At 31.8% G+C, this 22,458-nt stretch overlaps 1 protein-coding gene across 1 annotated transcript; it reads left to right on the top strand.

Annotated features, from left to right (window-relative positions):
* Positions 1–4,190: 4,190 nt before the first annotated feature.
* On the top strand, positions 4,191–17,938 carry LOC134270415 (uncharacterized). Its single transcript, XM_062752641.1, has 14 exons — positions 4,191–4,251; positions 5,269–5,496; positions 5,621–5,866; positions 6,027–6,167; positions 6,330–6,560; positions 9,336–9,590; positions 11,153–11,290; positions 14,032–14,115; positions 14,831–14,968; positions 15,814–15,920; positions 16,093–16,213; positions 16,981–17,052; positions 17,662–17,683; positions 17,785–17,938. Exons 1-14 carry the CDS (start codon positions 4,191–4,193, stop codon positions 17,876–17,878), a joined length of 1,938 nt encoding a protein of 645 aa, XP_062608625.1. The 3' UTR covers positions 17,879–17,938.
* The last annotated feature ends 4,520 nt before the right edge of the window (positions 17,939–22,458 follow it).

Below are 22,458 nucleotides of genomic sequence, written 5' to 3'. Positions count from 1 at the left end.
TAGATGATGTTATAATTACTGTAGTAATATTTTTGTATTGAATCATTTTAATGCTTACCTTGTTTAATCGAGTTCTGCAAATTTTCTTTGTTGTTTCTATTTCTTAATATGACGCAATTTTATTTAATTTTTTTCGTATTAATTGCAATGTGAAAGTTACTTATAGGAATTCTTAATTGTAAAAGACACCCCTGATAAAGTTTTCTATTAATAACATCTTCAAATTCTTAAACATATCCGTACTAGAATCTAATTACAAAATTAATAACAAGGACAAGGTAGGCTAAGACCTTATTTTGGTCTCTGTTTTTGGTGTCTCCAGGAGTGATGCAAAAGTTCATAATTAAACATTTGTTGCCATTCCATGGGTCAAAGTAAGGTCAATTTATTCTCTACGCGTTCTCGAATCAGATACTTGGTTTTTGGTTAAATGAGGGATATGAATAATGTCAATTCAAATCTGTATTCCCCTTTATTACTAAAGTCTTGCAGGGGTCAAAATTATGGTATTATATCTGAATACATGCAGTTGTCTTTAATTTTTCTCTATTCATATTTAACACGTTTCGATTAAGAAAACACAGAACACAAACTTACCTACATACCAAAACTTTACATATTATTAGCATTATACAGCTAATATGCTTCTTGTGAATAAAAGATCTTAGTTAGACAAGCCTGTGCCCTGTGTTTCCCGAAGTGAAAATAATCTCAAATTTGACCAAATTTTATTAGAATAGAAACAAAGTTGATAACATATCCCACTATGAGACCCACTTACAATATTTAAACTTCTTCACGGCAAACTATAGCTCTTTCAGCTGTGAGTTTTTGATTTTCTTTATTTTCCAACAAGGGACAAAATTCGGTCGTTACCATACCTTCTCCTTTATTTCTAAAGTTTTTTTAAAACTTACCAGCTGACTTATTATACTGATTTTATTTTTATGACAATTCAACTGGTGTTAAATACTCATTGTACAAACAAATTATTCAAAAGGTTCTAAGAACTTGCTTCTAGCAAATACCGCGTATCATACAAAGATTGAAACATAGTCAATTTATAAATAATAGAGAACCATGGTACAGTACATGTACATACTATCAGTACATTGTGGAGCGACTTTTCTTTTTAATTAGAATGTTATACATCGCATTATATCACTCCAACTCCAAAAAAATCGATACAATTTTTCCTTATCTATGGTGTTCGGATACGGCCATTAGCTAAAGCTCACTTTGCGTTCAGAAAAAAAAACTCGCCGTCGCGCTAACACACAGCGCGTTGTCACGCAAACACGCTTTCAAGCAACGCGCCGCGTCGGGAGTTGTGTGATATATAGCGCGGCGGCGTGTTGTGCAAACTCTTGTTAGCGTGACAGCATGTTGTGTGTTAGCGTTACGGCGTGTTGTTCAGCTTGAGATAGTGCGATAGGGAGTTGTATGTTAGCGTGACGGCGTGTTGTTTGTAAGCGCGACGGCGTATACTCTATGTTGAGCTTAAGAAAATAGCCCTATACGGACACCATACTCATCCTGTTAAGTACGTTTTACTCCACTAGTCAAAAGTAAGATTTATTTCTTGTTTACACGTTGTCGAATCAGACAATTGCTTTTAGTTAACAAATGAATTTCTATCAAAAATTATAGAAAACTCTTAAATTGTTGTTATATCTTAAAAATGCTCTAGATAAACATTCAAATTTTACTTTCTTTTCAAAATGATACACTAAATTGATATGTATTTCTTCGCAATACATGATAGTTTTTCTTAAAATAACCTTCACTATGATTTATATGTACTGCCTAACATGTAACCAATAACTGTTTTTATACATTGTATGCTACCACATATATAAATATTACAATATATCCTAAAGATATTTTCAGCAATATTAACTCAAGCAATTTTTCTTTGCTTGAAAGCTTTAATTTCTCCAAAAAAAATAATGGAATGAGTTACTTGTGGGATTTAAATGTAATATAATTTGTTTATATTTGTATTCTCCTTTTTACGAGCATTTCTATTCATAATTTTGTTTCAAAAAATCAAACTAATAGGGGTTTAACATAACGTTAATCATTGCGTGTACTTCAATACACTTGTCTCTAATTTTTTCGATCATAAAATTAGATTAACTCAAATAACAGCTTCTTTAAATAGGACGCAGTCAAGCGATCAGCCTTGGAAAGACATTTGTATAAGACGCAAATACATGTATGCAAACCTATACCTACTGTCAATTAACTTCCTGGTTTAAAACTTGTTAAAATCAGTGAAAGCTCAAAATCTATTTATTTTTTACCTCTGCCGCGACGAGATGTATGCTTGAAAGAGTAAGATAAAAATGCTTTTTATTTAACTGGAGTGTACATGTACTTTCTAATTTTTTTTTCATGTTACAAATTTCAAATGAAAAATGCAATTTATCAAGTTTTAAATCTTATTATTTTTTCACATATAGTGCTCTATTTTGGACTCTAAATATTCGATATATATTCATATTTTTGGCCAATGCAAAACGTCAAAATTTATATGCAAGTTTTAGCCTTTTTTTCTAATTTTCACGTGAATGCCTTCATAAATAGAAAGGATATCAAATATCTTTAAAATCCTCCTCAATAAGAGCTTCTTCATGAATTGACATATCAATATAAAATGTTCTCAGGTAGTGTAGAATGAGATTTATACAAATCATGGAAACATGTACATATAAGACGTGATTACAACAGTGGGTCAAAGTATGATATAGGAATATATAGGAAATATATCTTTAACAACGCCCAAGGCCTAACAGTCACCTGAGTATTTTAGAATAATGAGTAGCCAATTTTAATTTTTAGAGTTGAATTTTTAAAGTATTTAATTAAATTCGATAATTTTTTTTTTACAAGAAACAATGCAAATAGGATGATCAGGATAAACAAAATAAATCAATTCATAAATGAGGTTCAGATCTTTCCATATTTATCACTGTCACTATACTGTCCATGAGATAATTACAGTATCAGAGCTTCTGTACTACATGTATTACTATTTAAACCTCGTATTGCTTCATCTCACATAGTCATCCCTTCATCTACATAGTCATCTCTTCCACTTCTCTCAGGAGAATCCAAATTGTTAGAGCCCTTGTAATGATCAGAACGCTTGATAAAATGGTCCAGATGTTAAAAAAACCCTTCTTTATTAAATCTTAGACTATGTTTGCCTATGATTCGCACCAAAGCATATGTATGGTACATTTTTTTTTAAATATTCAACATCCTCCTTCTCTATAACTAGAACTAGAACATATGATTCAGTGAAATTCATAAATTGAAAGAGTTAGCCTAATTTTCATTAATAAGCACTTAGTTGAAGATTTTTAAAGAATTAACACATTTTCACATTACCTTATCAATAGACACCCCCAAAAGAAAAAAAACAGGACTACAAAAGATTTTTTTTTTCTACTAACACTAAAGAGCAGACAAGAATTTTTTTAACCAATTCATTTTCACAAATGTATCAAGAGGCTGACCCTTACACCAGAACCAAGGGATGATGAAATTCACTACTCTGGACAAAGCTTCCATGCTCATCATACCTACACACATTTATAACAGGGAACTGAAGAGGGTATTTTAAAAGAAATTATGTTTTTCTACTTTATAATCAGTAGAGCAACAAAACTCCCTACCCTAGGGCCAAAGATTTCGAAATTTAGGAAGTTTGAATAATTTAACTTATTTTAACTTAACTTAAGGCTTTGTTTATCTGACCACAACATAAAGGGGCAGATCAGATAATTTTGGAATAAATTCATTTTTACAATGTTATCAAGAGGCCAACTCTTACAAAAGAACATCTGACCAAGGGGTCATGAAATACAATACCCTGGGCGAAGCTTTCATGCTCATCATACCTACCAAATTAGGTTTTTTTTAAAATTTATAATTAGCAACTGAAAAGAATATATTCAAAACATGACGTCTTGAGCAACAGAAATCCCGACCCTGGGCCAAACAATTCTCAATTTTGGAAAAAAAAAATGGCAGGTGTGACCGATCGGCAGGGGATACTCACTCCTACATGGTTACCCCGTTAACCTTTCGATACTGAAATAATTTTTGCTTTTTTCATACAAGTGTGGGTGAGCAATGTTGCCCTTTGCTTTCTTGTTATTGCTTATGTTATATTTTTTAGAATGAAGAGAATGATTCGCTGTATCTGTATTATCGTGTGTACAACGTATACTTGTGCATATGGTAAGATTGTAAAAATTTTAAGTTAATTAATTTTTGTTTTTTAAGGAATGAATTTAATAGCTACCCATTTTATACGGTATAAACTGGGTTGGGGCAGTTTACGCTTTATAAACCGCTTCGCGGTTTATAAAAAAGCGTAAACTGTTCCAACCCAGTTTATACCGTATAAAATGGGTAGCTATTAAATTCATTGCTTATAATTTAATTTTCATTCATTTGATGTAAGAAAAAAAGATTATTGTTCTTACAAAATGACTTAAATTTGTGCAAAATTTGAATGTAACGTCAGGCGGATTGATACGTTTTTGACGCACGTCATTGTGACGTAGGCAACCCATTTTATACGATATAAAATGATATTTTATCCAATCAAATACATCGTTACAACCATAATTAAATTATTTATATATGAATATAAATATATATATATATATATATATATATATATATATATATATATATATATATATATATATATATATATATATATATATATATATATATATATATATATATATTCCCTGAGATCTGGCCTGAGGGCCGTAAAAAATAGACGAGCTCACTTTTTATCACAGTCCCACTTTTGTATTATCAATTCTTTTGGAAACGGTAAAATTGAGATCAAAAGTGAGCTCGTCTAAGTTGCACGGCCTCCTGGCCTGGCCATATATATTTTACTATGTAATAAAACATTTTTTATAAATCAAAAGAACTTAATTCTCTAAAGATTTAGCATAAGACATAATAAAAAATAATATAGGGGAGTGTTTCTGATCACTGCGGTATTAGTTAGAGATTTTTAGGATGTGTTTAATTTTATATTTTCAAAAGAAATAAAACAACATAAAAAAATCAAGCGTGTTTATGTTCTGCTTTAAACATACTGAAACACTTAAAAATGTTAAAATAAGGAAAGAAAAGAAAATTGTGTGTTTTACTGTTGACCCTTGCAACGGATATTCTAACTTTGCGTAACTTCTTATTTAAGAAATAAATTTATTTGATCTCTTTATTTAGAAAATTTGGCATTACGGAAACCAGCCTGGCAGAAGAACGATTATTCTCAATCCCAGCCATGGGGAGCAGACAAGGCGGTAGATGGGAATTATACTGATCGCGGATCACTTGGGGACCAGTGTACAATATCAGCAGATAAACAACAGACAGCAGAATGGAGAGTAGATCTACAGAGTGTAGTCAGCATCAGTTACATCAACATCTTCTACAGGACGGACAATAAACCTGGTATGTTTGAAATAAGATGGGTGCTAATATTGATAAGATATTTCATAATATTTGCTGAAAAGAAACCCCCTTGATCAAGGATATATGATATTGAATTTGTACCTTTGAACATTGTTGAATGCAGGTTCATACGCTAAACGATTTGCTGGATTTTACGTGTATGTCTCCAACACAACTTCAAAAGAGGACGGAATACTTTGTTTCCATGAATTACAGACAGTTAGCGGTACACCTCTAGAAGATCAGAGGATCAACTGCTCCGTATATGGACGATATGTTATATACTACAATGAACGTCTTAACAATGTGGTGTATCCTTCCTACTACTCTCAGTATGCATTCAGTGAACTTTGTGAAGTGGAGGTTTATGGTAAGTTCCAATAGATACAGGTAACTTGCATGTACATCCTACATGATTTGTGCGAATGTTCCTCGACAATGGTGTCCTTTTCTGACTTAATTGAAAATATGCGAACGATACAGCTACAAGTAAATAAATTAATTACCAATAGTAATGATTTGTTACATAGGCTGTCCAATCCCTGGATATTATGGAAAATATTGTAATCAGACATGTCCAGTAACGTGTCATGGACAGCAGTGTGACGCAGTTACTGGAAACTGTTTCAGTGGTTGTTTACCAGGATACCAAGGTCCACACTGTACTTATTGTAAGTGACGAAGTAAAATGCTTTAAAGTGTTTGTTCCTTTGTATCATATTTCGCCTTTATGTTATCCACACTTTTTCATAATCTTTTTCATTAAATGATTTCTAATTCAAACATAAACACTTTTTAATAGGGTTATTACACTTTGTCATTTTGTTCATAAGTAAATTTAGCCTTAGGGAGACCTGCCTGGCAGAACCACAACTGGCCAGATAAACAGGTAGAATGGGGAGCAGCGAAAGCAGTAGACGGAAAATATTCCGACCGTGGAGCTATTGGAGGACAGTGTACAATATCAGGCCCCGGACAATCAACGGCAGAGTGGAGAGTAGATCTAGAGAAAATCGTCAGTATCAGTCACATCCACATCTATTATAGGACTGATAATTTTGCAAGTATGAAATCGATTTTTATAAAATGAATTTCAGTTTTGTAAATGGCTAGCTTCAGCTTAACATAAACTTTTAAATTAAAATTTTACAATCTTACTATATGAATAGACTGTATATGCTGACAACTTCATTGTATCGATAGTACAACTTCCGAAATGATGATATAAACCAGACTGTGATATCCTTTTTTCATTAAATTATGTGCCAAAGTCCTGTCTCGATTTAGAATTTTTTCGGAGGTTAAGCTTACGCCAGCGCATCGAATGAACTCAAAATATAGTAGAAGGTAGTAGGGCATATTGCCACATAAATAAAGGGAACTGTAGGATAGACAAATCGAAGACAAAACGTTTTTCATTTAGTTATCGTGGGTAAGTAACCATCAAGGTTTTTGCTATTAAAACAAACTTCTATAAAACAGAGGTTTCTTTTTTCGTTGTATCTTTTATTTCGAGTTCATATGGATAGTTGGAGTCGACCATATGAATGGAAGTGCATCGTCAATACCTCATATCTAAATTTCGACTTAAAGGTCACGAACGTTTATAAAATTATGCTCTGTATGAATAAAAAATAAAACTACTAAAAATCCATAAGAATTCGGCATGATTGCTTGAAAAACCTGTTCTCTACGTATACATGTACAATGTCAATTACGAAACTTGAGCATATTTTTACGATTAAATTTTAAATTTAAATTTAAAATTAAATTAAGAGTATTTGTGTGGACAATCAGAGTGGTTTCCAACCAAAAATTTGTATCTCTCAAACCAATGACAAGTGAAAAAACTCGAATTACATTTAAAAGCAAGATGTGTTTGTGAAACACTGATGTCACCGTATGGCAACAAAGCGAAGGTTAAGCTTTCTCAAATGCAAATCAAATAAACTGGTACCTAAAGTAAGGTCATTACACAAGAAATACAAATGTGAAATATAAAACCATAGCACCATCTGTTCAAAGGTTATGGCGAAGGTTTACGTTCTAAAGGTAGGACAAACTCCGGTGTCAAGGTCAAAGGGTCAAGGTTGTTGGTTTCTAAAGAAAGGCCTTGTCTTAAAAAAATTACATATGGGAAGTATGAAAGCACTGGCCCTTACCGTTCAAAAGTTATGGCCAATGTTAAAGTTTGTAAAAAGTAGATCAAAGTCTAAGGTCAAGTTCAAAGGGTCAAAGTTATTGATATCCAATGAAAGGTTTTGTGACAAGAATTACATATGTGAAATATGATAGCTGTAACCTTTACTTTTTAAAAGTTATGGCCAAGGTTAAGGTTTGTTAAAAGTAGGTCAAATTGCTAGGTCAGAGGGTCAAAGTTGTTGATATCCAATGAAAGGTTTTCTTACAAGGATTACATTTGTGAAGTATGAAAGCTCTAGCCCTTAACGTTCAAAAGTTAAGGTCAAGGTAAACTTTTTTTCGTAAGAAGGGAATCTTAAAGGTCAAGTTCAAAAGGTCAAAATTATTCGTTTCAAATGAAAGGTCTTGCCCAAAAATGATATTTGAAATATGAAATTCCTAGTTTCTACCGTATAGAAATTACGGCCAAAGAAAAAGTTTAGATTTTGTGTCAAACGGGTCAGTCTCCAAGGTCAAGGTCAAAAGGTTAAAGTTCTTGATTACAAATGAAACGCTTGTCGCAAGGACTAAATATTTAAAGTATGACAAATCATGGTCAAGGTTGTATTTTAGAAGTAGGTCAAACTCCAAGGTCAATGTCAAAGTTATTGGTATCCAATAAAGTATTTTTTCACAAGAATTACATATGTCAATTATGAAAGCCCTCTCCCTTACCGTTCAAAAGTTATAGCCAAGGTTTCTCATAAATACAGACATCTCCAAGGTCTAAAGCTCAAGGTTGTTGGTGCTCAATGAAAGGTTTTGCCACAAAGAATACATATATGAAGTATAAATGTCTGGTATCTACTGTTCAAAAGATATGGCCAAAGTAAAAGTTTGGAATTTTAGTGTAAAAGTAGGTCAAACTGTAAGGCCAAGATTAAAAAGTCAAAATTGTGTATACCCAAAGAAAGGTCTTGTCAAAAGAAATACACATGTGAAATATGAAAGTCATAGCTCCTCTAAATCAAAAGTTATAAGCAATTTTTTCCGAACAAACAGACAAACAGACAGAAAGATAGACAGACAGACGGGCAGACACGACAAAAACTATATACTATATATTATATATATATATATAAGCTTTGTTTACAGGAGTATAAAACAAATGGATATGATTTAAGCCTGTACTTGTATTTGTCGTTAAGAAATGAATTTTACTATTATTTCGTGAATCCATTCCTAAAAGTTCATTGGAGATGACCTTGTGACCAAAAGCAATCAATCGTCAAGACGAATATTCTTAAGTCTTAGCTTATCAATTGTTTTTGTATACAAATTGTTGGTTTTAATTTTTACACCTGACAAAGAAGACTGATTCTGTAGAGATACGATATTTACTCCTCCGAGTTCGAGTCAACAGATCCAATTTCGTGAATGCTCTTTTTCCCAATTTTATTTCAGACATTTTTGCTTGAATAATGTGTAATATTTTAATATTTCATATACAATATTTTGACATGGTCATAGTTGAATTAGTGCATTATAATTCCAGTGCATTGCCTCATCACATCTTTTCCATTTATGCATAGAAAAAACCCAGATATTGTTGTTTCTGTTATTAATAAAATTTGCCTTGATTTCATATACATCAAATCTGAAATAAAAAACGAAAACACCAACAAGTGGCATTGATAAAAACATATTTATTTTTTTAGGCCCTGGCGCACACTACGACAGATTTGCTGGATTTTATGTTTACATTTCAAACGATACCAATAAAGACAATGGGCGCATTTGCTTTCATGAATTGCAACAAGTAAACGGAACACCATTGGAGAACCAGAAAATCTACTGTCCTTATGACGGGCGGTATGTTATATACTACAACGAGCGCAGGAGACCCGAAGTGACGTATCCAAGTTACTACTCTCAATATGCATATAATGATTTGTGTGAATTGGAGGTGTATGGTGAGTTTTAAGTAATATATTAACTTTTAATGTAAATGCTATCGTTGTATTAAAGGATTCCCCCCCCCCGTGAACGAAGTTAAGGGGGTATATAGTTTTTGTCGTGTCCGTCCGTCTGTCTAGCTGTCTCTCTCTCTGTCTGTTTGTCCGCAAAAACTTTAACCTTGCCCATAACTTTTGATTTAGTGGAGCTATGACTTTCATACTTCACATGTGTATTCCTTGTGACAAGACCTTTCTTTGGGTACCATCAAATTTAATCTGTTGACCTTGACCTTGGAGTTGACCCACTTTTACACAAAAATTCAAAAGATTTACTTGGCCCTATCTTTTGAACAGTCGATAGCAGGATATTTATATTTTACATATGTATTCTTTGTCATAAGTCCTTTCATTTGATACCAACAACTTTGACCTTCTGAATTTGAGCTTGGAGATTACCGTACTAATGAAAAAACTTTAACATTGGTCATAACTTTTGAAGGGTAAGGGAAGGACTTCAATACTTCAAATATGTAATCCTTGTGAGAAGACCCTACATTCGATACCAATAACTTTGACCTTTTAACCTTTACCTTGGAGTTTGTCCTACTTTTAAAAAGCAAAACTTGACCATAACTTTTAAATAGTTAGAGCTAGTGCTTTCATACTTTACATATGCAATTCCTGTGACAAGACCTTTCATTTGATAACAAGAACTTTGGCCCTTTGACCTTTACCATGGAGTTTTACCTTCTTTCAAAATTCTTTAACCTTGGCCATAACTTATGAACGGTTAGGCTACGGCTTCCATGCTGTACACATGTATTTTTTGTGGCAAGACCTTCATTGGATACCAATTACCTTGACCTTTTGACCTTGACGATTTTTGTACTTATAAAAAAAACTTTAACCTTGGCAATAACTTTTTAAAGTTGAGGGCTAGCAATCTCATACTTCACTTATGTAATCCTTGTGTGAAGACCCTTCATTCGATACCAAGAACTTTGACCCTTTGACCTTGACCTTGGAATTGACCTTTCTAAAATGTAAACCTTGACCATTACTTTTAAAGTGTTAGGGCTAGTGCTTTCATACTTTATATATTTAATCCTTGTGCCAAGACCTTTCATTTGATATGAAGAACTTTGACCTCGACCTTTGAGTTTGGGCTCAAAACTTTTTAAAATTTTTAACCTTGGCCTTCACTTCTGAAGGGTTAGGACTAGGGTTTCCATGCTTTACATATGTATTTTTTGTGGGAACACCTTTCAGTGGATACCATTGACCTTGTCCTTGAAGATTTCCGTACTTATGGAAAAAAATTTAACCTTGACCGACATTCATATTTAACAATCGTTTTTCCAGTGAGAAAACATTACTTTTGGCACCAATATATTAAATTTGCATCTAAGAAAAGTTTTTATTCTTTGCTAAAAAGATAAGATAATATTTATTTAAAGTCGGGTACATCAAACAATGTTGCCATACGGGGGCATCAGTGTTTCACAAACACATATTGTTTTTTTCATTTTTTCCCTTAGCTTATAAAAACAATTAATATTTACCTTGTACCTTCACAGGGTGCCCTGGATCAAAGTACTACGGCCAGAATTGTGACCAATCGTGTCCAGAAAATTGTCTTGAGCAAAGATGTAACATCTCTACAGGAAACTGTTTTGAATGCTATCCAGGTTATAAAGAGCACAATTGTAGTCAGGGTAAGTTAATTTAAGTACGTAAATTATTCATCTATAGTATGGATTTTGTCTAGAAATGAAATCGTTCACATTTTTCTTCCCTATGAAACGTCTTCTGTATTGATACTTATAATTTTGACTTATTTATTTTCACTGTGGAGGTGAACCTACTGGTTTTGGATATACAACAGATGTACAATAGGTCTTCTTTTGGTGTCGATTAAGAATTGCATACTTTAAGTAGGCTAAAATTGCTTCCTCTGAAAGATAATTACATATTCAGTTTTTTCTTTTGTAAAAGATGGTTCATCACTTTACATCAGTTCTAAAATTCAAAATCAATGTTCAATGAAGGATATGGAGATAACGAACAGTATTCGATCTCAAAGTCCATTAAACAATATACAAAATAAGAGCAGGGCAAACACGGACCTCCGAAACACCAGAGGTGGGATCAGGTACCATGGAGGAGTGAGCATCCCCTGCCGATCGGCAATATCAATATATTATTCATTTTGAGTATGTGACTTAAAAATTCACGTCACACTTACAACAGACAATTCTTGAACTAGATTGCTGAATATTTTCAAATGTTGGAGCCAATCTCTCACTAGAGGGCGCGCTCCGCTTAAACCTCTGTTTTCGTCTGAAAAGTAGTTCAGGTTGTCAAATAATTAAATGACAACAAAAAATCTATTAACATTTATTTGTTTTGTATGTTTTGCCAAACATGTGACGTGTTTGAAGCTCTGTGATAGTAAATATCGTCTCACTTTGTCTTCTTAATTGATTTCAAAATGAACACATTGAAAATGATTGTTAAAATTCAAAACAAAATAGTGCCATATTTGTTGAAGTTATTCTGAAAAAAAACCACAATCACACAAAACGGTTCTACAGATTGTTATTTCTTTTCTTTTTTTTCACATAAGCAAGTTGGCGAAAATCTAAAATAAACTTTTGTATTACAAAATTCTTGTAATTTAGACTATAACAGAGGTGTTTGAGCGGACCGTTAAACGTCCACGAAACATTAAATTTAAAGAAATATAATAATGTATATATGTTTACTATTTTTGGTTAAAATTAAATTAAATATGTGCGATTGTAGCCTTGATAGTAGACTTTGTCATCACATCGACTTTGCATGGCTCTGCTCCTGATTTGCATTGTTTAAATTCATGGTCTTTTGAGCTTGAATAATGTTAGTTATCGTCATATATTTCACTACTCAAAAATATCTGAACCAGTTGCTCTCCATCAATTGACTGTCATACGTGGACCAAACACAATGGTGTAATAAAAATGTGTTGTAAAAAAATTATGAATCGTGAAATGTGCAATAATCCATAGTAACAAAACGTAATAGTCTTATTACTACAATGCAAACCTGAATATAAAATTGACGTGATCAGTACATCTAAAATAGCATTGCTTTTTAACGTTGGAATATTGGAAGCTTTAAGATGATGCGAATTGTTTTTCTCTTGAGAGGTCAAAGTTTAAAAAAAAGTATCCGTTTTTAAACAGTTTTGATTTCCTTTACAATGATGCCATTTCTGTTGAAGAAAGGATGCAACACTATTGAAAATATTGCACGATTTCAGGAACCAGGAAAGGAGGGGTAACTTCGCCAGGATATGCTTTACAATAGAAATTACAGTTTGGGAAGTAGAAATATACAATAGAAATATGAACTATAATCTTCAGTCATAAACCCCAAAAAAGAGAACAGTCAGTTGATCTTGTTATTTGTCAGAATTGTTTAATATCGAACGCCCGGTTGTAAACAAAAAAAAGTTGTCTGATCAAAGTCTCAGAGCTAAATCAAAAAAGAAAGTGGCATCTAGGTAAGATGTTTTTTTCCTACAAAATGAAACAATCTATTAAAATTTAGTACTTATTAGACCTATTAAAGCAAATCATCTCGCTGGGTATTGTAGGGTCATCGAAACGATTCATATTTAACACTGACAGGACAGACGTTAATTTGAATACCGATACTAAAAAAATTACTAGTTTGGGTTTCTTTTAGGTGGAATAATTATTATAAATTATAGGTGGAAATGTTTTAGCTAAGGAGTTATAAAGGAGTTATTGAACTTGTATTGTTGAATATGGGCACTCGTTGGCTGTTCAAATGCACTTGCAAGCTCGTGCATTTAAACAGCCAACTTGTGCCTATATTCAACAATATAAGTTCAATGACCCTATAGAAAAGAATTAAAGTGCGTTTTTACTGATGGACGAGTTCACTTTCGATGGTTTGAATTGCCCTAAGAGTATATTGCACCCGTCACGATGCTATTGTACTACTGGACCTCATATCCATTTCCTTACACACTGTATTTGGTAAATTTATCTGAAACTTAATATTGAACAATATTACCTGGGGTCCACTTCAAAGTAAATTCCCAAAATTGTTTATATCCTGTTTATAGAATTTTAGTGAATATGTATATATATTCGAGAATTGAAGCATATTACGTATGCTTCTGTCAGATTGTAATATATTGTTATTGTTGACAAATTTGATAATTTTCTCTCTCTCTCCCCCCCCCCCCCCAAAAAAAAAATGAGCATCCAAATATATTTTATTCAGCGGTGACGATAGTAAGTCCCTCAAAATCTATCAATAATAGATTGCAAAATTTGAAATAAAAAAAATTCTACATGTATTAAAGCCTAAGAAATGTAATTTCTTTTATATGTTTGCATTTAAGTATCGTTTGATGTGGATATATGACATTTGTATTTCTTAGACTGTGATAGTGGAATGTACGGTGAGAACTGTGGTAGGAGATGTGGGCACTGTTTAGACGACGAACAGTGTGACCATGTAAACGGTACTTGTTTACAAGGATGCTCGCTTGGATACAAAGGATTGCTTTGTACTAAGTAAGAGACAGATTATATTGATTTTAATATGTTTAATTTTTTTTTAAAAAATAAACAATTATAAAGAGAGAATAAAGAGAATAAAAGACCCACTATTAATTTACTTTTTAAATAAACTCTTGCACAAATACACATAATGTGAGGGAGGAATGTAATATATAAACTTCAATCAAGTATGTGGTCATTGCCTAAATTATGAACAATGCCATGATTTCAAAGGAACTTGTTTACAAGGATGTTCTAAAGGGATCTCTCTGTGACATTGGTATGGTATTATAATTTGGAAGGGAATTAAGGTTTCCCCATATGACGTTTTTTTTTTTACATCCAAATCTAAGAAAAAACCATATACACATAAACAGAAGCACAGAAACTTGTTTTATTTACATTTTGTTGGATTTTTTTTTATATTTGATCTTAATCTATCACGGTAAGTATAAAAAAAATGTCATTTACTTCATTGGATTAGCAATTAAAAAATCAATAAAAGATATGAATGTTTTAAAAAAAATTAGTTTTTCTTGTTTTTATTGATAATTATTTTCCTTTTTACTAGTAAAAAAATTCGGAAGATTAGTTTGAATTAAAACAGAGAAAAAAAATTCGTTTTGACCTTGCTTGTGCATAAAGGGGGATTGTCAGTAATTGTTCCATCTTTCAAAGAGTGTGAAGGTGGAAAGTATGGTTATAACTGCAATGAAAGCTGTGGACATTGCATTAACAATACTCAGTGTAAGCACGGCAACGGAACATGTCCAGAAGGGTGTGCTGTTGGATACGACGGGCCTCATTGTGCAAATGGTATGAATACTTTTAATATTTTGTAGAAATAAAATATTTATCATATCTTTTAATACGTCGAATAACTTTTCTACGATAAAGTTTTGATAACTGAAACATTGTGTGCAAAGAAAATTGTACTAAGGGATGGCGTGTTAAGGGTATTTTTCCTACATGCCTTTGCCGTAGTTAGTTCGTATCGTAAAATAAATTAATACTTGTATATTTGTCGAAAGCTCTACATGTATATATTACAAAAGCCTGTAATTTATCTCATTATCTACCTTGTTTTCCGGGTAAGTTACCAAACTCATATGAACAATTCTTTTATTTTTCAATTGAATAAGAAGAAAGTGTAAAATGCTGCATATGCTTTCACTTTTTAAACATTTATATTTTTGGGAGTATTGAAATCTAATAAATATTAGAAATCGATGGAGATTAAAAAACATTACATTTTTAGGTAATTAGGAAGTGCCAAATTGCCCGAAGCATATTTATTTTTTTGTATACTGTCATCGTTGTTGACTGGAAATAACGCTCAACACTGTGTTTTTGATTAGGACTGCTGCGACGACATTCATTTGATATAGGAAAATTAAATTTGAATTTCTTAATTCTTTAACTAATTAAGCTTAAGAAATCAGTCACTGTTCGTTATCTTCATTTTTTTCGGTAATTTTTTGAGAATGTTTTTTAATTGAATATATTATAATTTTTTCATTGCATCTATTGATAAGTATAAACCCCCAAAAAATGTTTAAGTTAATTTTATCGAATTGAGCCTAAATCACTTTGATAATTGATTTTGATCATGAAAGCACCAGATGAGTAAAGGTCATTTGACCTATTGTTTATTTTTGTAGTATGTAGACAATCGTACTGGGGAGTCAATTGTAAAGAGCGCTGTAGTACAGAGTGTGTCAGCCAGACTTGTCATCACGAGACAGGACATTGTATACCATCCCTGCAGGTGAGGTAACATATACATGTAAATAAACAAACGAAGGAAGTGGCAACATTAAAATAGTTTTTTTTTAGATATGTTAACGGGCGCTTCATGTTATGATAAACAATAAATGCATAATAAAGTCGCAAATTTTCTACATGTAAATTGCCAATTTCTTTTTCTCCAATGTTTGCAGTCACAGTCTTGCGACACATGTAAGATTGACTACACAATAACCATTACGAGTGTGACTGTCTCTATACTTATTGTTCTGATGGGAAGTGCCCTAAACTTTTACATCTGGAGGAAAATACAGCGTAAGTTTTTTTATTTTCTTTAATTCCACCTATTTTGTCATTTATGTGTCTTTAAATATCTATTAATTAATTTTATTTTATAGGTATAACATGATGACATTATCAAAGTTTTCACTGATGAAAATCAAAGTTTTTATTATAATCAAGTTATTTCTATGATTTTACATTATTCGTATTAAATATTAATAATTGCAGTTGTGTTGGCTCTGATAAAGATCACTAAACGCTCAAAACCGCTAGTCTTTATTAGCTGTACTTCGTTTGCATGTGATACTCTCTCAGTATAAATAAAATATCTTGGAAGATGTTAAGCAAAGAAAAGATTTATTTGGACAAGTGTTCAAGAGGAAACTCCATGTTCTGAATTTGAAGAAGACCTTTAAGTCGATTTTTACACATGTAAAAAATGTAAAAAGAGGAAAAGTACAACACTTTTTCTAAATAACACATTTAAATGAAACCCCAACTGAAATGTTTCCACAAAATATTTTCTATAACCATTGATAAATAAGTCTAGAACTACAAAGCCCGAGTTTCGATTTATTTTATACCGGTAATTTCTCTCATAAATCGCATATTAAGCTTTCCTTTATTTGCTTTTGATTTCTTTATTACAAAAAATCCTTGAATAAGAAAATTGTTTAAAAAATTATTTTACTATTCAGAAAAAAGTAATCCTTTTTACACAAAAATTGATAGATTAAATGGGTTGCAAATACTGTGAACATTTTATTTTATCTTTTTGAAATGTAACTTTTCTATTACAGAAAAAGGGACAGTTTTGGATACCAACAATGAAAAAGAATATTACAACGAATTTTCAGCTGTGGATAAAGGAGGTAATATCAAATATAGACATCAAGAGGTCATTTTTTATCATAAAGACACGATATTGTGAACAACTTTAATGGCGATTATTTCAATGGTGTTTAAATTCCATGACTACAACATTGAATGGAAAAAAAAGATACAATCAATAATACCGATGTATTTGAAAACAACTTATCAAAAGCTTGTTATGTTAAAAGTTTCCATTATATCATATTCCGGTAGATTATTATATATAAACCGTCTACAAATGCCACGAATTGTAGAGAAAAATACGAACTCGTTCTTTAAATCAACAATCTGTATGTAAATCTGTTGTTAACAAACGAAAATATCAAAAGATTACATGTTTTAGAACAATATATGTTTGTGAAACACTATGCCCCCGATTGTTACACAATTCTTGAGAGGGGTGTAGACTGAAGAGGTATATACATGCATATACCTACCCTTGACAGCGCAATAGTTGTAGCCTAGGTTAAAGTTGACAACAGACAAACAGATAGACAACAGACAGACGGGACAAAAACAAAGCCCTCGCGATCTTTTGATCCGGGAGCAGACAAGTTTAAACTTTTTCGGAAAGCTTGTAATTTTTAGTGTTTTTTTTTAATTTGCAGATAAACAAAGTGGGCGAAATGTGTATGTATTGTTTTGTTCCCTTATTTAATTATTTTTGACTCAAATAAATTCTTATTTAACGATTGATGTCTTTATGCAAAAATTATTTTCTAAACGAACAGGGTTACTTCCCCTTATGCAGAACTTCGTGAACTCGACCACCAAAACACATATGAAGAACTTCACCAATATGAAAAAGCAGGCGGAAAAATGTAGATGAACGCATTGCTGATGGTTCCATTTTAATGTAGAACTCACTTTCATTTGTAGATTTATTTACATCTAGACATTTTAATTACGGGAAAAAATACTTGGCGTTTTTTACTCCAAATCTTAGACGATGTAGAAAAAACGTGAAGAAAATTAGGAAAATACGTGTGATGTTCATGACGTCTATTCATTGTTTTACAAATATTGCATTTGGACCCAAATCTCATGAAGCGTCATCTATATCTTTTTGTCCAATTTAGCCCCGCAAACTTTACTATAATTGTTTGTATTTTACTTAAAAAATACATTTCTTTTGGAAAATCATTAAAGTTCAAGCAACATTTTATATGAGTGAGCAGAGGGTTTATGGACCCTGATATTGCTTATATCGTTATATTCTTATGTTTATGGACAAGCTTAGGGTCAATATTGAAATAAAACCTTAGGACATGTACATGTATTTTAGAGAATCGAGATTGTCATATTTTTCCACTCTTTCCATTATACTGTGTCTAATTCTATTTTATGTCAAACTTTTTGAACAAAGGATTTTTCACACATTTCAACTACAAACAAATGCCTACCATTACACGTTATGGAGGGCGAATGATATAGTATAACTGTACAGTAAAAATGTCTCTAAACATGTTTAATGCGACTTTTATGATCAAAATTATCACATTATTCATCACAATGTACACCGTCTAGGCATATAACGAGCCAGAGATTTTTGATAATTACATTGAATTCTACCGTATTGTACTCATATAAAATGTGGGCAGATGGAACAGTGTATTAAACACGTATTTGAAGTTAATATTTCTCAAATTTTTCATACATTATCAAACATTTTTGTTTTATTATAACATTAGACACCAACTCATTATCATAGTATGCTACGAAACTTCTTTTTCCTAGGATTTCTAATATAATTACGAATTTGGGTCTTCTTTGTAAACTCATATTCTTGTATCATTAGGTATGAAAGATTATATTTTCTCTGCAATTTTTAGCTGTCGTTGTCGTCGTTGTACACAGCTAATTGTGCCACGTACGTGTTACATATGGCTGCACATAACACATGTATCACGTATGTGAAATGTACGTATCACATACGTGTATTACAAACATACGTTTCACGTATGTGGTACAATGTACGTATAACATATGTGTGACTACATACGTTTCACATAACGTACGTTAAACGTATGTTTTTAATTTAAACAATATTTTATTATGATAAAACATAATTGGATTGGACAGCAGGCACTGCCTATATAAGTACTTTCCACAATACAAGGTCAAAATCATACATGTACAAGTAAACATTATTAATATAACATTGAAAAATATAAATATATACATGCAAATATTCAGTAGAAATGTGTATGACAAGGCAAATTAAGGAGAACAAAAAAAGAGAAATATATGAGCTGATAATATAATTTAAATTTATATTTTAACATATATGACTGGCAATTATATTAATAATTGTATAAATTTAAAAAAAAAATGAATAAGAAAACATAAATAGGTTTTGGTTCTGTGATTTGACAATTGAAAAACAAAAGCAGATAGAATATCATGCAAATCGCTTTGTAGTTGCAATAAATTCTTGAACAAGTTTAAATATTGCAATATTTTGGTTGTATGTAAGATTATTGTCTCCATTTAGAATAAGTTGTAAACATAAAGGCATTGGTAATTGCAAAGTATTAAAGTTTTGTATTAGGTTCTGTCTTTGCATACAGTATTTTGGACAATTCATAAAATAGTGATATGATGTTTCTGAACTAAACCCGCACATGTCACAACTTTTATCTTCCTTTAAAAAATGATTAAATAAGTCAGCATTTAAATTACTAGCATTATTTCGCAACTGACAATGCAATATATTCATTTTACGACTTCCATAATTGTAATATTTCTTAGGTTTTATGCAGTATATATTCTTTATGGCAGTCTTGAATGATGTAAGTGAAGAAAGGTTTCGGATATTAAATGGTAAATCATTCCAAAGTCTTATAGTTGAAGGGAGGAAACTTTTCATAAATGAAGTTGTTTTGGCTTGTGGAATATGAAATGTAAGATTGTCCTGATTCCTTAAGGGATAAGAATTATCTGGAAGAATGCATTGTTGTAATAAATCTTGCAAATACTGGGGTGCTAATCCATACACTATTTTATAAAATAACACTAGTTTATGTATTTTTCTTCTTATTTCAAGAGTATCCCAGCTAAGCTCTTCATAAAGCTTTGATCTTGATGAATTGATTCTTAAACCGGTTATTATTCGTGCAGCTGCAACTTGAACATCTTCAAGTAATTTTGCATCTCTTTCAGTACAATTATCCCATACAATATCTGAATATTCAAGAACAGGACGAATAAAAGCAAAATATATTTTTATCAAAGCATCCCTCTTAAGTGTGTGTTTTAACATTCTTAAGATATTTAAGCGATTACATGCTTTAGCATGAATATCAAGTATGTGGGATCTCCAATTACCATCTTGTTGAAATCTTATTCCTAAATGAGTATGTGTTTCAACATTTTTAATAGTGGGCCCATCTTCACCAAACTTAATTTTTGGATGGCAAATATTTTTTCTGCTAAAATCTAGATTGACTGTTTTACAAGGATTGAATTCTACTGCCCATATATTAGACCACTGTCTTATTTGTCCAAGATCCTTAGTTAATAAGTTTGCAGAATTAATAATATCATCATCAACTATGACATAAAGAGAGGTGTCATCTGCAAAAAGCCTTACAGGACATGATAATTTTTCAGATATGTCATTAATATACAATAAGAATAAAAAGGGACCAAGGACTGACCCTTGAGGGACACCTGAATTGGTAGCTCTAGTAGTTGATGAAAAGCCATCAAGAACTACTTTTTGAGTTCTATCAGACAAGTAATTCTCAATCCAATTAACAATTTGTTCTGATATACCATAATATTTTAGTTTATAAAGGATACCTTTATGCCATACTCTATCAAATGCTTTTGAAATGTCACAAAAGACAAATCTAATATCTTTACCTTTATCAAGACTAGATATTATTGTGTGATATATTTCTAATAACTGATTTGTTGTGGAATCACCTGGTTGAAATCCAGATTGATATTTATTAATTAAATTATTTTCAAGACAATAATTGTACAAGTGCTTGAATATGATTTTTTCTAAGATTTTACATACAACTGAGGTTATTGATATTGGCCGATAATTATTTACATCTTGTGCACTTCCTTTATTCTTATAGATGGGAGTAATTTGTGAATTTTTCCAAATGTCTGGAAGTTGCCCAATAGTAAGTGAATAATTGTATAGTTTGGTAAGGGGTTTTACTATCGAGTTAGTTATATTTTTAAGAATCAAAGGTGACATACAGTCAGGACCTGGAGGTTTAGTAACATTTATAACTTGGAGCTGATCCAATACTTCCTGCTCTGTGATAACAAAATCATCAAGTGAAAAGTTCAATGGTGGTCCTGGTCCGTGTAATGGTACCTCAGGTTCATTTTGAAGGGTTGAAACTCCAGCAAAATATTCATTGAGTAAGTTAGCTTTTTCAATAGGATGAAAGTATGTATAATTTGAGGATTTTAAAGGTGGTGGTGGTTTGCTTTTATTATTTTGTTTGGATAAAGATTTAACTATTCTCCACCATTTTCCAGGGGGTATAGATTTATCTATTTGGTCTGAAAGTTTTTTGTTGAGTCTATCTCGTGAAGCTCTAATTTCATCAATTACTTTGTTTCTTAAAATGCGGTAGTGTTCCCAGTGTTGAGGGTTTTGAGTTTTCACTGCTTTCTTGTGTATACGATTTCTTTTCCTCATTAATTTTCTAATAGTATTATTCATAAATGCCTTATCTCTGGGACGGATTGTTATGGTTTTTGTTGGGATATGTTTTTTAATGCATGCATTTATTTTGTTTACAAAATTTGTATTTATCTCATTGATGTTATTAGAATTAAAGACTTCAGTGTCCCAATCAATTGCATTTAATTCATCATTAAGACCTTTATAATTAGCACTTTTATAGTCCCTTATCTCTCTTTTATAAGCATACTGTTTCAATATATGAAACTAAACTTCCACTCCAGTTACAGAATGACTACTACAACACGGGGGATAGACAAAACTCTCATTAATTATACCAGTGTTGTTGGTAATGATTAGATCTATGCATGTACCCACACTTCGAGTGAAATTAGTAGGTTCATGAATCAAATTCGAGAGACCAAACCTTTGTAAGAGAAGTTTAAACTGTGAACTTTGATCTATCAAAACATTGACATTAAAATCTCCTAATAGAATGATTGGTAAATTACATTCCAGTACCTTTTCAATATTGGAGCAAAAACTGTCCCAATAGTCTGCTAATGAATTGGGTGGCCTATACAATACACCAACAAGAATTTTTTTCTTAACAACATGTACCTCTGACCATAAGATTTCTAAATTAATAGTATTTAAATCTTTACGCTCATAAAATGCAAGTTCATTGGATATATACATTGCAACTCCTCCTCCATGCCTATTTCTGTCTAGACGAATAGGTGGATGAAAT

Source organism: Saccostrea cucullata, unplaced genomic scaffold (assembly GCF_032062105.1).
Source record: "Saccostrea cucullata isolate Sc308-1 unplaced genomic scaffold, CSIRO_AGI_Scuc_v1 ctg3590, whole genome shotgun sequence".
Classification (NCBI taxonomy): Eukaryota; Metazoa; Mollusca; class Bivalvia; order Ostreida; family Ostreidae; genus Saccostrea; species Saccostrea cuccullata.
The sequence above is the reverse complement of the archived record's forward strand: the minus strand, read 5'-3'. Positions and strand labels throughout refer to the sequence as shown.